The 14,988-nt window shown below is 36.9% G+C and overlaps 1 protein-coding gene across 2 annotated transcripts in view; it reads right to left on the bottom strand.

Annotated features, from left to right (window-relative positions):
• LOC145985063 (uncharacterized) overlaps positions 1–14,988 on the bottom strand; it is a 224,514-nt gene that overhangs the window by 20,205 nt on the left and 189,321 nt on the right. For both annotated transcript variants that reach the window (XM_083118618.1, XM_083118619.1), the window contains one exon: positions 7,639–7,721. In XM_083118618.1, coding sequence (XP_082974744.1) covers positions 7,639–7,721 — 83 coding nt within the window. The remainder of the gene's footprint in view (positions 1–7,638; positions 7,722–14,988) is intronic.

The following is a 14,988-nucleotide window of genomic DNA, read 5'->3' as shown; positions in this document are numbered from 1 at the left end:
AGGTGTGACACAAAAAAAAAAAAAAAATTGGATTGATTGCATAAGTGAAAAACAAAAAGGAGTTGGCAACAACAGTTTTGGTGACGTCATGAGCAGAGCTAGGAATTTTAGGTGCTGCACCTTAATTTTTTTTGTGTGAAAATGGGTAAAAAAGTGACTCATCCCCAAAATAAGCACTTATTGAACTTTACTCATGGTGTTTCGGTTGCACCTTTTTGCACCTTTTTCACAATCTCTGAACCTTTTCCACCTTTCTCACAATCTCAGAACCTTTTGCACCTTTTCGCCCTTTTTGCATCTTTATCATTTTTTAAAATACAACTCGCACGCTGTTTAACCCCACCCACGTTCGAGGCACGGCTTCTTGGAACGTGATTCTTGTTTACCGCACAACAATGAATCGGCTTTCTTCAGTTCTTGGATGTTAATGTATTATAGTAAGCATGCGGACTTTAAACAGTGCCAACAATGACGAGTTACAATTGCTAGAAGTTGTGCTCTTTTTGTCCTATGCTGTATTGTTTACGAATTGTTGTATGAAAGCTGTTTTGTTTTCGTTTCCTTCTCCGGTCTCAGCGAGCAAGGTAACTGCAGTCTGTGATCGACTGATCGATGTATCGGACTTGCTTGTTCACCATGCCAAAACATAAAGTAATGTTGGGAAACTGCAGGACATTGTTTAGCAGTGACGGCATTCAGAGTGATGGATCTGTTCTGAGGTGTGATGTGTGTGATATTTCTATTGCTGTTGATGACAAACACCAACACACTCGGGTTGTGCAGCATCTACAAAGTGGGAAGCACGTCAGGAATAAAGAACTACAAGATGGTAAAGATTGGAAGCAACAGCAATTCATTGGTGAGGCGCTTGCATCTTAGAGTTCCAGAAATACAAATGAATTTTTCAGTGAGACAGCAAGGACATTTATAGTGTGTGGAATACCGCTCTCGAAACTTAACAATCCTGTCATGAAATCATATTTGCAAAAATATACTGGGAAGTCAGTTCCAGATGAGAGCACCTTAAGGAAATCTTACCTTCAACCTCTTTATAAAGCTAAAATCTCGCAGATCAGGCAAGTAGTAGCTGACCATCCAGTCTATTTCATACTAGATGAAACCACAGATAGGCAAAACAGGTACGTTTTGAACATTTTAGTATCACCTCTCAATGGACATCAAGTGAAACCCATGCTTTTAAAAACTTATTTTCTCGGCAAACAGATAATGCAAGTGTAATGCAAAGTTTCAATGATGCATGTTTTGTATTGTGGCCGGAGGGCGTAAAATATGATAGTGTGGTTAGTTCTTACAGACCAAGCATCTTACATGTTAGCTGCATTTTCTAATCTGAAGAATATGTATCCTAACTTAAAACATGTGACCTGCATTGTTCATGCTTTGCATCGAGTTTGTGAAGCTCTTAAAGATGAATATACATATGTGAACAAATTTGTTTCTAGCATTAAGAAAATACTGAAAAAGGCTCCTTCTAGAATACAGAAGTACAGTCAACTCTCGATTCAACGACCTTTCACAGTTCCCGGGAAAAGGGTCGTTATTTCGAAGGGGTCGTTATTGGAATTTGCACCAATTTTCAGCTTAAACGGAGCTCAAACGGACACAAAGATGCCTAGGAGATGGTAACATAATTTATCCTGGTAGTTATACAACCTGTTATGCACAGGATGTGTGTTGTGAGAAGGAAAATAGAACATGAAAACATTTTCACAAGAAAAGAATTTAAAATACTAATGTTACTTTCTTTCAATTATGCACAGTCGTTGCTTTTCCAGGAAATTCTTACAATTCTAGTTCATGAGAAACCCGTTTGCACTGAGACCAATGGAAAGGAAAACAATCTTGAGCGTATTGGAAGCAAAACTCGAAGAATCGTGACACCAGTCAGACTGGTGCCAGCAAAAGTTGGGAGATAATCGGGCAGAATGAATGTTGGATTTTATAGGGGTCTACTGGAGCATTGTCTGTTACAAGATTAACTGGTAAGATTAAATCTCGGGAGAAACAACACAACCTCTTTAGGCACCAGACAAAAAAAAATAAAGACAGGGCTGTAATTTTCGTTCTGGTTCGGCTGTGTAAAATACATCGTAAAAAAAGTCACTTTTCTTTGCTTCAGCCAACTTCATTCACCCTCCTCCCACATTCAAGGGAGCAGTCCAAACTCCTTCCTTGACTTGCATTGTAATCCAGCGTGAAAAAGGAAATGTGCAATTTGCACGTTTCCCAATGCATATTCTAGGACCCCGATTAGCCCATCAGCATAAAATGTGCTGAAAACAAGCTTTATGAAACTGCGCATTTTCACATATCAAAATAGTCGTTATTTACTCTCACGTTAATCGACGATTTAATGTTGGATTTAGGAGTATTTTCGATGTCAAACACCCACCCCTCCAATCGTTTTCCCCTTGAATAATGTCTCTGCGACTACATTGAATATTTTTTTTTCTTCTTTCTTCACATGAATGGTTCTGAAGAAAAGCAAATTAAATTTACAGATTTGCTTATCAGAAGGGGCATCAGAAGGAGATTGAATTTCCTTATGGTCAAATCAAAACATCTTTGCGACATTCAAAACAATAACGTAATAACTTCTTCCTTCACGCTGGATGAGTCATCACTGTTATCAGCAAGCAAGAGCTTTGCAGATGCTAGACAAAACACTGGCACCAGCTGCATCGTAAAAACAAGGAGACAGGCTGGAAGTTCGAGCAACGAGCAACAGGTGGCGAAACAGAAAATCCCAGCATTTTAAAGATAACGCAACTGTCAAAGACGGAACTTTTAACAGCAGTGTAAAGAAGAAAGAAATGACCCTTGCTTTACGTTTTACCATGCAACAGACAATAATACGGGCAATATTTTCTATGCAGACAACAGCATATAAAAAAGGGGACCTGAATTCTGCAATTATCAACATTGCCGTGCACACCAGTAGCGGAGACTGAGCTGGGGAAAGGGAGGGGGGAGGGTCACTTTTTTTTTTACTTGTTCTATGGTTTTTGTTTGTTTTCAAGAATATATCCAGAACTGGTTGCCCCATTTTAGATGTCAAAGGAAAGGAAGAGGGGCGGGTCCTATTCCACCCTAGCCTGTAATCAGCGCATGTGCATACACGAGCAAGAAAATCGTGGCTGAAACAATCGACATCCCCCTCCCCCCGTTTGCTGACTGGAAAAGAGGGAGAAGTCAGTCAGCCAATGGAACACTTTTTTTTTGGCAGATATTACGACATCGACACAATTAGGAAAACGTATGAAGTGGGAAACGGGAGTTATCATGCACGTAATATCGAAGTAAACTTTTGTGGAAACCTGGATGACAACGCATTAAGCGGGTTGACAATCTTTAGTTCGCCTATGTTGTTTTGATTATCTCTAACAGCTTCGCTTTTTTATGAAGTGTTGCAGGGAACAAAGAACACACTTTGAATGAAAGTGGTTACCGAAAGTTGTCGGCTATAAGGCCGAGAGTTGGCACTCACGGGAACCTGCTGAACTCTAGGTCAGAGCTGGACAGATGGGCCAGACTTCCAGGTGCCACGCATCTGTATTTTCGAACATTCCTGCGATCTTATCTCTCGAGGTGGTGTATTTATCGATGAAAGAGCTTGACCTGCCACACACATTGGCAAAGACTGCAAGTCCAGCAGTCATTTCGGGCTGCTCCCCCGCGAGTTTTCAGCAGCTCTTAGGACAAGGAAACAAGTCAAATCGATTTAAAATAACATCCAAGCACATTCGATCTTCTCTTCTCGCATATCCAAGAGCAAGCCTGGTGCGTTGGGTAGCGGCCGTCGGGTGCGAGGTAACATTGGTGTGCTTGAGGTATGGGAGGCCAGAGGTCAAGTGCTATTGGACATCACTCAAGCATGGTGTGGTGGTACATATTTTTAGTTCAGACCCAATTGTGAGCGGTAGAGCGCTCGTAAAGGGAATGAGTGCAGAAAAAAAAATGCATTTTTCGGCCGATTTCATTCAATTTTTCAACTTTTTTTTCCAAATTTTTCTAATTTTTTCTAAATTTTTCACGGTTCCCGGGAAAAGGGTCGTTACTTCGAGAGGGTCGTTACACCCGGGGTCGTAGAATCGAGAGTTGACTGTATGTAGAAATTACGAAACTTCCACTAGCACCCTCTCTCATTCTCACTAGATGGGGTACATGGTTAAAAGCTGCAGTGTTTATTTGCAATCATTTCCATACAATATCGAAATTTTTAGATACTTTGCCTAGTAATTCGTCAGCTGTAGAAAAAGCCAAAAAACTTGCACTTAAACAGGAATTGCAAGACGAACTCTATATTGTACATGGCTTCTCTTTCCTTACTACTGCAATCACAAAACTGGAGGAGCAGTGTCCTGAAAATGAAGCACAGTGGGCTGTTTTGATGGATGTGCAACGAGAGCTGCAAGGGGTCGGGAAAGAGAAGTTAGAACAAAGTTTAGCCAAAAACTCTGATGTTCAAGAAGTCGCAACCAACAAGGATGTGGATTACCGGTTGAAAACAAAAATACGCACCACTTGTGTCTCTTGATGTTGAACGTTCTTTTTCAACTTACAACTATCTGCTTAGTGACCGCAGATGTAGCCTCACTCAGAAGAACATAGAAATTTTGAATGTAATCTATTTTAACAGTTTTCTAGATGACTAATTCTAAGCAAGTAAGAAGAAGCATGTTTTCCTTTATGTCGCTTTCTAATGTATCAGAGAATTTTCTTTGCTTAGTTATATTAAACGATTTAAAACCAGGTAATTCTCTATGTGTTTATCCAGACAAGTTGAATCATATATGTATGCACTGCTCACAATAAATTTTACATCTGAAAATTAGCACCTATTTTAGCACCTTTTTTGCACCTTTATTGGCAAATTTTTGCACATAAAATTACTAGCTCTAGTCATGAGACACCCCTAGTCTCTCTGTGCTGCAAGTTTGGACTCACCCAGTCTCGCCAGTTGGGAGTATGGCATCATTGAGTGAACACCTGCAACTGTGTTCTGCCGAAAAAATGTCTAGTGTGAAAAGTGAACAAAGAATCAACATCAATTTCCCTGTCAAACTAACTTTCAGGTTCATAGGTAAAAATCCACTCATCGCAAGTAACAACAGATTCCAACAAACGTGGCTCCTTTCTAAGGCGTTGTAACATGTCCTCACTCAAGTCTTTATGACACAGTTTTTGGTCATCTGACAGAACTTTCGGTACAACCTTGGCACAAATCTTCTGCATGTTCAATTCCTCTGATAAAATGCGTCGAACAGCCACTGCATGAACACTCAATCTTTGGTCACCTCGTATCACTTCAAGAACTCTTCCAGTGTTTTGTTCCGTAATCGCAGTTTGTGGGTGCCCTGTACGTTCATTGTCATCCACACTGTCCCTTCCATCCGAAAACCGTTCATGCCATTCAAACACGCATGTCCTAATCAAAGTATCATCTCCAAAAGCCTCACTTAATATTTGGAATCTCTCTGTTGCCGATTTCTTAAGTTTCACAAGGAATTTGATGTTGATTCTTTGTTCACTTTTCACACTAGACATTTTTTCGGCAGAACACGGTTGCAGGTGTTCACTCAATGATGCAATACTCCCAACTGGCGAGACTGGGTGAGTCCAAACTTGCAGCACAGATAGACTAGGGGTGTTTCATGACGTCACCAAAACTGTTGTTGCCAACTCCTTTTTGTCTTTCACTTATTCAATCAATCCGTTTTTTTGTGTGTCACACATCATATATGAATGTCATTAAAAAATTACGTTTTTTTTTTACATTTTCACGATTTGTGAAAAAAAAACTGATGAGCTATGGAATTTTGAAGGTCATTTTCGGAATGTGCTGAAAAAATCCATTCCGATACACCTTTTCATTTTAAAACAACAGAAAAAAGTTGAAAAAATGCAGATCAGTGAGAAACATGCACTACAGTTTACAAATACCAGTCAAAAACTGTGTATGTATGGTACTGCCATCTGTTGCCATTTACGAAAAACCAGAATTCGTCAATAATAGATGCTGAGATTTGTCACATTTGTAAAGAAAATTCATGTAGAATTCCTAACGCCAATAATTTGCATATAATTCCAGGAATTTCTGGTGACGAGACACCCTCACCAGGTATCTGACAGGTAGGGGATTTGACAGGTAGGAGAAAATATGAGGTGTGGCAATAAAGAAACTGGACTGATTTTTTTCTCATTTCAGGTCACGTCGATGATGAAGAGAAGGACAGGACATTGACTTGGGGACTCTTCTCTATCTGCACACGTTTCATGGTTAGTCTGGCTGTGACCGTTGTTAGAAGAGGATCGTGTGTGTGAGCTCCGTCGGAATCATGTTAGGTGCTAAAGTGCAACAACGTGTAAATAACAAATTCCTCACAAAACTGGGAAAATCTGCCACAGAAACCTTCAATTTGTTGACAGAAGTTTATGGTGATCAGTGTGTATCTCACACGCAAGTGTTTGAGTGGTGTAAGAAGTTTAAGGAGGGGAGGGAAGATGTCGGGGACGATCCAAAATGGGGCCTTCCACTGTGAAAACACAAGAGAATTTGTAGAAAGTTGGTAGAATTTTTCGAGGAGACCGCCGCCTGAGCATTCGAGCAATTTCTCAACTTACCAACATCAATAAGGAAACCGTTAGGCAGATTTTGCAGGACGATCTGGGCATGGCACAGGTGTGTGCTAAAGTGGTGCCAAAAATCCTCACCCGAGCAAAAGTAACATTGAGTAAATTGCTGTAAATTTCACATTCTTAAAAACATTGCAAATGATCCCGATTTCCTCCAAAACATAATTACATGTGATGAAACTTGGATTTTTCAGTATGATTCAGAGACTAATCGACAATCCATGCATTGGAAGAGCCTCCAATCCCCTAGGAAGAAGAATGCATGCATGAGCAAGTCCAAATTCAAAGCAATGATGATTGTGTTTTTGATATCTACGTTGATTGGGTTCCGGGTTCCTGAAGGTCAGACTGTCAATCAGGTTTATTATACAAATGTTTTGAAGAACCTCCGTGAATGTGTGAAGGAGACCTCGTGGATTCTTCATCAGGACAATGCACTGGCACACAACGCGATATCTGTGAAGAGGTATTTGGCGAAAAACAACATTCCAGTGATGGAACACCCAACATACTTGCTGGATGTAGCACCGTGTGACTTTTATCTCTTCCCGAAAGTCAAGTCTGCGCTCAAAGGAACCAGGTTCGAGTCCGTTGATGCCGTGAAAGCAAAAGCGACACAACTCTTAAACAGCATAAGATTACCTGCAGCACTGCTTCCAACAGTGGAAAATTCGCATGGAGCGGTGTAGGGATCAGGGAGGGGACTACATTGAAGGGGATAACATTTCAATTGTCTGACTATTTTCATTAAAGAGTTAGAGCATGAGTCCGGTTTCTTTATTGCCACACCTTGTACATAGAAAATTCTAAGGCGCAGAAGGTATTGACCAGGAAATAAATTGTTCTTTTTGTACTTTCACTTTTCACAATTGCTTTGACAACCATTCATGCTTTTCTAAGATAGAGCATTTGAGGCAGTCATGAAAATATATAATTACTATTACTAATGTGGATAAACACAGGAAAAATCCAATTACTCACATCTAAAGACCAAACCGCGAAGAAAAATTTAAACAACTCTTCTCTAGTCAGCACATCTCCAGCCTCACTTTCTTCAGAGGTTCCTGTGAAAGATAAAATGCACATTTTTTTCAGTTGGGGTTGAATCAGGAGGAGAAATTTTTAAAATTCCAGCATTTGGGATGGTAAAATATTTTCTATTTTCCAATTCTTGATCAGAATTTCCTGATACTATGCAAAATCTTTAACTATACACCCGTTTTTCATTAAAGTGATTGTTTCAACCTTCGCAATGAAACTTACTACTTCCAAGAAATTATTTCCAGAAAATTTGAAGAATTAATACACAACCATTTGAAATTTCATGACTGGGGTCCCAGGAAATTAGGAATTTATTTCCTGAAGTAGAGTTTGGGATAGGATCCCCCACTTACAAACCCACTACTGACATCTTGGGATCCTGCACATGCATAATCATGTTGTTTCTATTTGAACTAACCTGGTGTTATGTTATGTACACCTTTCTATGTTTCTACTACAACATGTTCTGCTCAGATCCAAATTTTTAACTCCAGTTGCTGTACTCTAAAAATTAGGGATGTGCCGAAGCAGATTACAGATGTATGAAAATCGGCCGAAATTGACACATCGGCATTGGTATCGGAATCGGAAAAAATCCGATATTTAAACCGGTACAGATTATACTAGAGTTTTTACCTTCTAATAAGTTTTATATTTTAGTTTTGTAAGATTTATTGAAAATTTGGTTATGATTCGTCATTGTTGTAGAGTTTTTGTAATAAAATTATTGCAAACTCATTCAGAGGATCAACCTAACTATAAATCTGAAATAAAACAGTACATTGCTGAACTAGGTTCTGCTGTTGTATTGGAAATTCAAAAATGAGTATTCAAACCTGAAGCAAGTCCTGAGAAAATACTTGGGCATACCTGCTGCATCAGTATTCAGTGATTGAGTGTTCAATGTTGCTGAACAGATTTGCGATAAGAGAAGAAGTAGGTTACTTCCTGAAGTGCTTCCAAATCTCGCATTTCTGAAGTTGAATCTGGCAGAACAGGAATTAATTTTGCATTTCAAAGAACTGCTTGTGTACTAATGTTTAATCTCTTGAGAATCCATGTTCTTCTTAAAGGTTCACATAACATTTTGTAGATGCAAATGTACATTCGCATCTCTTGAGAATATATATGTATATACATATGATATGCAATAGAAATGTACATAGCATATTTATTTTTGTCATGCTGAAAATAACATCCCATTTCTGTTTAATAATCTTATGTATCGGAATCGGTTAAATATCGGCAATGGTATCGGTTCCAAAAATTATCGGTGAGTACATCGGCATCGGTAAATTTTCAGCTTCGTCACATCCCTACTAAAAATCTAATCATCCATCCTTCCCCTTAAGATGAAATTCATTCAATAAATGTTCTCCATTTCAGACATTCACTACGGGCCCTTTCTGCCAACACACAAAATGCATTCACAGTGCAATGGTTGATTTGGATAAGAAAAACTGAATAGGTAGGCTGTAAGTAGCTGTCATTATTAGAAGTCTAGTATTTTATTGGACAGATTTTGTAGTTATAAATGTTGGCAATTACAAAATATTTAATAATACATTTAAAAAATTGTAAATGACTGCAACCATTTTCACATAGGAGGATAAATTATTTTCTTCCACATAACTTGCCAAATGCAGACTGACTAAAAATAAATCAAATAATTCTAACTGCCTCAAATACTTCTGTAGTATTATTGTATTTGTGAACTAAATTAATTGTGTTCTAAATAAGAACAACCTCTGGGGTGGTGTTGCTTTGGTCCTTCATGAATGTGTGCACAAATGAGAAACATTCAAGCCTGCTACCTTCTCTTTCATTTTTTACTTATTGATATAAAAGCTCAAACATGCATAACCTTCATTTATAAATAATCTTTATATGCACACCACAGAAACTGAAATGTTTCACAAACTTCTTGTTTGCACTGTCAGAGACTGAAGGAGTCCATCACATTACATAAGTGGGGTATTCTGAAAGTTTGACCTGGTTTACAGAAACAGTTCCTATTCATTGTGAGTGTGTGTGTGTGTGTATGACATCTCTAAATAATTGAAGGCAACATTTTCAGTTTAAAAAATCCAACTGTATTCCTGGGGTGGGTGATCGAAGGTCAGAATTTTTCTGGCCTTGTCCCAGCATAAAATCGGCTCTGGGGCTCACCCCGTCTCAAATCAATGGGTACCTGGAGGGTGGGGGAGGTAAAGGTAGCTGGAGCATGGTGCTGATCACATCACCTAAAAATGACCCAGGTTGAGAATGTGTGGGTCCCTGTCCACATATCCCCTAAATGTGCCTTCATGGCATGGTGCTATATGCACGAGGAACTTTACTTTTACCTTAAATGCCACTTAGTGTAGTTGATCACGATGATGATTAAAGAAAAATTGTATGATATATCAACACTTTCTCTATTTACACTCACTACATTTTTCGTGACAAGACAATGTAAATAACATTCGTATCATCATCACTTATTCTTTTCCTCTCTTTATTTCCACTTCTGGACATGGGCAATTTCATTTTAATGTGACACACAATATGAAATTGTTTTCAGCTAAATACAGTAGGGGCATTCTGTGTCAAAGTACCCTGAATCTCAATTTTTAAAATTTAATGAAATTCTGTAACTTTATCCTATTTTGTGAGTGAACAATCTAGACTTCTCATTTGGATAAAAATTCAAGTATTATACATACTTAAGTTAGAAGGTACAAGGTATTTTACATATTGTTAATTTATTTTAACTTCTTGATTTACTTTTTTTTTATATTGTGCCCACTCCCCCACCTGTGACACCAAAAATCAGAAAGCAATTATATTTTCCTTTAAGGGGGTTCTAAAGCCATACTAAAGCTGTTTAAGATTGTATGTAATTTTGCTTTCCGCTCCTCATTTGATTTCTTTTTACTCCCGCTGGGAACATCTTGTGAGCAAGCGGGATTCTGGGAGTGCGATATTCATAGCATAGTGGCATGGTGCATGTTGGCTCGCGGCAGCGGGAAGGGCATTTTCAGTTAGCCTGTCGGATGTGGGCTTTTGTATTCATCAGTGTGTGCAAACGTATTTAAATATTGTATAATGTCAAGTGAATTAAAGGACCTGTATGATATCCAAATTTGTTGCTGTGTCCGTTGTTCCAGCTCTATGGTAAGGTCTTCAATATGGCGTCAGCCCCAGAGGTATTAGTTTCTTTTCATGGTACTACCTGGAAGGAATCTACAGACAAAAGCATAGACCCAAATTCATTTGGATAACCATACAACTAATATAGATTCGGTAAGGAAGAAATTTCCTGATATAAAGATTGTTATATTCACTACAACCTGGAATTCTTATAATTTTGTTACGATTAAAGGTATTTAAGTAAATAACAGAAAATATAAGGTCTCCATCATGCTCAAACTGCTGCGTACAGATGGCACTGAAGTGGTATTTTTGTCAATACCGGTGCATTTTTTCTTTTATGACTAGTAAGGAAAATTTTGTTGTGAAACAATGAATTCAGGCTTTAGCTGCAAGTATCTGAAATGCTATGTGAAAAAATAAAAACATTTCGTTCCTTCAGAAAGTAGTGGCTATCTTAATGCGGGGTGGCTACTCTAGGACCACGATAAAATTCAAGTACAATTCCAGGTTTTCAAGGCGAACTTTCCAAAATTTAACGAGATGTTTACTCTATTTCAACCTTACGTATTACCGCCTCTCAATATCCACACACAAATAGCTTAATAATAGAAAGGGACTATGTGATTCCAACATCCAAAAATTCTAATTCAATTAAACGGTATACTTAATATAATTAAAACATTTAATTTAAGGTGCTGAGTTTCTATTTACAATCAGAGATGCAACCACGATTTTTTATCTGGATGGGGGGGGGGCAAGTACCAGGATAAACGTACTACTACTACTAAGAATAATAACAGTGTTAATAATAATGTTATTATTATAACATTATTATTACTGTTATTATTGATTTGCTTTATTTTACTTCGCTTCTTGTGATACTTTTGGCTAATTTGCGAAGATGGGGATGATTGATATGATGAAATTGATGAATTGACACTCACAAACATCCATGCCTAATCCGGGATTGGAACCTGGGACCAACATTGTTATAATTATTATTATCATTAGTAGTAGTACTAGTAGTAGTAGTATGAAAGACATTATTATCCTTGTAAATTATGTAAAAAGGATGGAGAAGTTGGTGCCAAATCATTTGTGTTCGAACAAACAATTTGAATTATCTTTTCAACACGTTCCATTTCACATTAATAATGGAAAACAAGCACACAAACTATTTTTGAGACAGAAAATGCTTGATAAATGCATTGCAAATATTATTCTTTTTTACATTAACATGTATAACTTTCATGCACGACATGCAACATGGAGCGACGTGGACACTAAATTGTGTACATACTCAAAGTTTCTTTAATACAAATTATATACAACATATATAATTTAAATACATTACACAACCAATTCATCCATCTGACAATAAACCAACAGGAAAAATGACATAAATTGTCTCTCAAATGTGCACGCTCCCTTTTCTCAAAACAATTGTTCATGCATTTAAAACAAAATCAATTTAGAAAAGTGTTATTTCTCTGTCTGGTAATTTACAATGCATTACAGGGAAGAAAATTTTTGGATCCAATTTTTTTGCAGGCTGAAATCAATATTGATTTAATACTTTACTGAACTCCAATGCATTCTCTCTTTTACAACTTTTGTGTCTGCCTAACTCAACGGCAGTGACAGAACTTGCCATTGAAAAATTGCTATTAAAATCCACTCACCGTCTTAGATTTAGACAACACACATAACACATTGCAGAGAAGGGGGAATTTCAGGATCTAGTTGTCCCATATATATAGCCGGTGACTGTACACAGACCACCTATCGAACCTGGGACTCCGGCATTACTAGGCAGTTAAGGTTAGTGCTTTGCCATCGGGGAGGCAATTCGTAAAAATATGTTGCTGAACTCGATGATATATCAGCAGTATTTGAATAGTTACTATTTAAAAGTAACTACGAGTTAATCACTTGAGAAAGTAATTCACTTATAATTACTGTTGTTACTGTTACTTTAGAAAGTACCTAACATAGTTATTATTACACTTACTTTATTCTAGATTTGTTTCATCTTTTAAGACATTGTTCAGAACATGAGTTGCAAGTGCAATGTCCTTTTCATCACTGATGACCATCAAATGTTTAGCATTAAGTTTCATGAAATTATAACTTATTTCTTACATTTCATGTACAAACATTGAGGTAATAAAATTCACAGTAAACTCTTGTTACTAAACAATGAAGATTAACATTTTATTTTATTTTGTTGAGCAAACCATATATTTTTTAAAATTTATGTGAACTAAGAAAATACTGTTATGCCCACGATGATTGTTGCAGATTACATATGTAGTCTTACATGGTAAGTGTTCTAATATAAATTTGCTGGCTCTTGGCCATAAAATATAAAATTGTTCTCATGGTCTCATGATTTTAATAATAAATTATTTCACCCAATCTTTGAGGTGATCATTTGGTTCAAGATATTATTCCTTTCCATGCAAAAAAGTAAGGCAAAGTAATTGTACAACTTACTAGTTAAGTGGAAAAATAATGAAGTTACAATTACCAATTTCATAACATAAGTAGTTTACAGTTACTGTTACTCGAAAATGCTACTGATACTTCCAAAGATTCTACATCACCTGCAGAACTGAAAGCCAGGATAGACCAAATCCGTAAAGAACTATGAAACAGGACATTGTGTGGTGCCAACACGTGCAAATAAATTAGATGCGCTACAAAACTGTATTTAATATTTAACTATTATAAAAATAACAAATAATTACTCTGCTGCTCGTTTACCTTAATTCCAGGTTTTCAAATTAATAATTTTCTCATACTATGTATAGTAATTTCATCAGTAATTTCTATCGTTAATTTCCTTTCAATATTGAAATAACTCTTTCTGATTTTAATTTATTTTAGTCTAAACATTTATTTGGTTTTAGAGTCATCCTGAAGAAATGAAACATAATTTGAAACACACTAGAAAGCGGCAAGTAAAAATTTATCAAGAAACTAAAATTTACAGTCTTATGAAAACATTAACATTATGAATTTTAAGCATTCATTCAACAATGTTCAGACAATTCAAAAACTTTGAACGGTCACTGTCACACACAAACTTCCCTGTAGAAAACCCATTTTACTGACTTATCTTCTATTGTGTATCCAGGATTGTTCTGACATTTTTCTTTCAAAATAGCGATATTAAAACTCAGGAAGAAATAAGTATGCAGAATTTCATGTTTATTCATTTCAAGGGTAATCTGTCATCTGTTATCAAAAAGTTACCATAAAATTGCCTTTAGTACGGCCCTAACTGTTACATTTCACCTTAAAGTGCTCTCCGTGTCTTAAATAATTTATTTTTCATCATTTGACAATTTATAGAAACTAAAATAAATTTATTATTAAGTAAAGAGGCAGTGATTCGTCTGTCCCACCCATGACACAAAATTGTTCACTTACAGCTATAAATCTAGAGAAAGTATTTTAAAGATTAGGTGTTTAACCAAAAGTATTAAGTTTCATATTTCATTGCACAGAAATTGTGAGAAAAATGTTATATCAGTATAATAGTTACTAATATAAAAGTCCGCATGTCCCACCCATGATAATGGAATGCCCCAGTACTATGGTGTCGGTCTACTGGTTTTGGAATCCTTTGACTATGTGGCATGTTTCAAGGTTCATACATTTCCAAGGGCAGAGATGAAGTCCATAGTGGATACCAGTTAAATCTGTGAAGAGATTTTGTCTCTCTTTGTCACAGTTCTGGTTGCTGACAAGGGTATCCACCGCCCCCTCTCACTTCCTGTGGAAAATGAATGTCAGTCCAAAATTATGTATTTTGCAGATATAATTTCATTTCAGTCACTAATTTTCAGTAATTATTATAAGGACCTGAGAATTATGAGACTAGTTCACATCCTTGCGGAAACATGGTAACTCCAAACTGAAGCACGGTTTGAAAGAATGTTTTACTCAATCCAGTGTAAAATAAACTTTCTTGTCCCATTTCCCCCAGAGGGACATGGATGTAACTTCTATCAGGCATGTTTATTATGTTGTTTGTATTGCCAATTTCTTCAAGCACTTAATTATGTTTCTCAATCATTATGGCATTTTTAGAAATCAAAGATAGGAGATTACAACTTACTCTTATATTATAGGATGATGCTTAACTTC

Source organism: Lepisma saccharinum, chromosome 3 (genome assembly GCF_977018435.1).
Source record: "Lepisma saccharinum chromosome 3, izLepSacc3.1, whole genome shotgun sequence".
Classification (NCBI taxonomy): Eukaryota; Metazoa; Arthropoda; class Insecta; order Zygentoma; family Lepismatidae; genus Lepisma; species Lepisma saccharinum.
The sequence above is the reverse complement of the archived record's forward strand: the minus strand, read 5'-3'. Positions and strand labels throughout refer to the sequence as shown.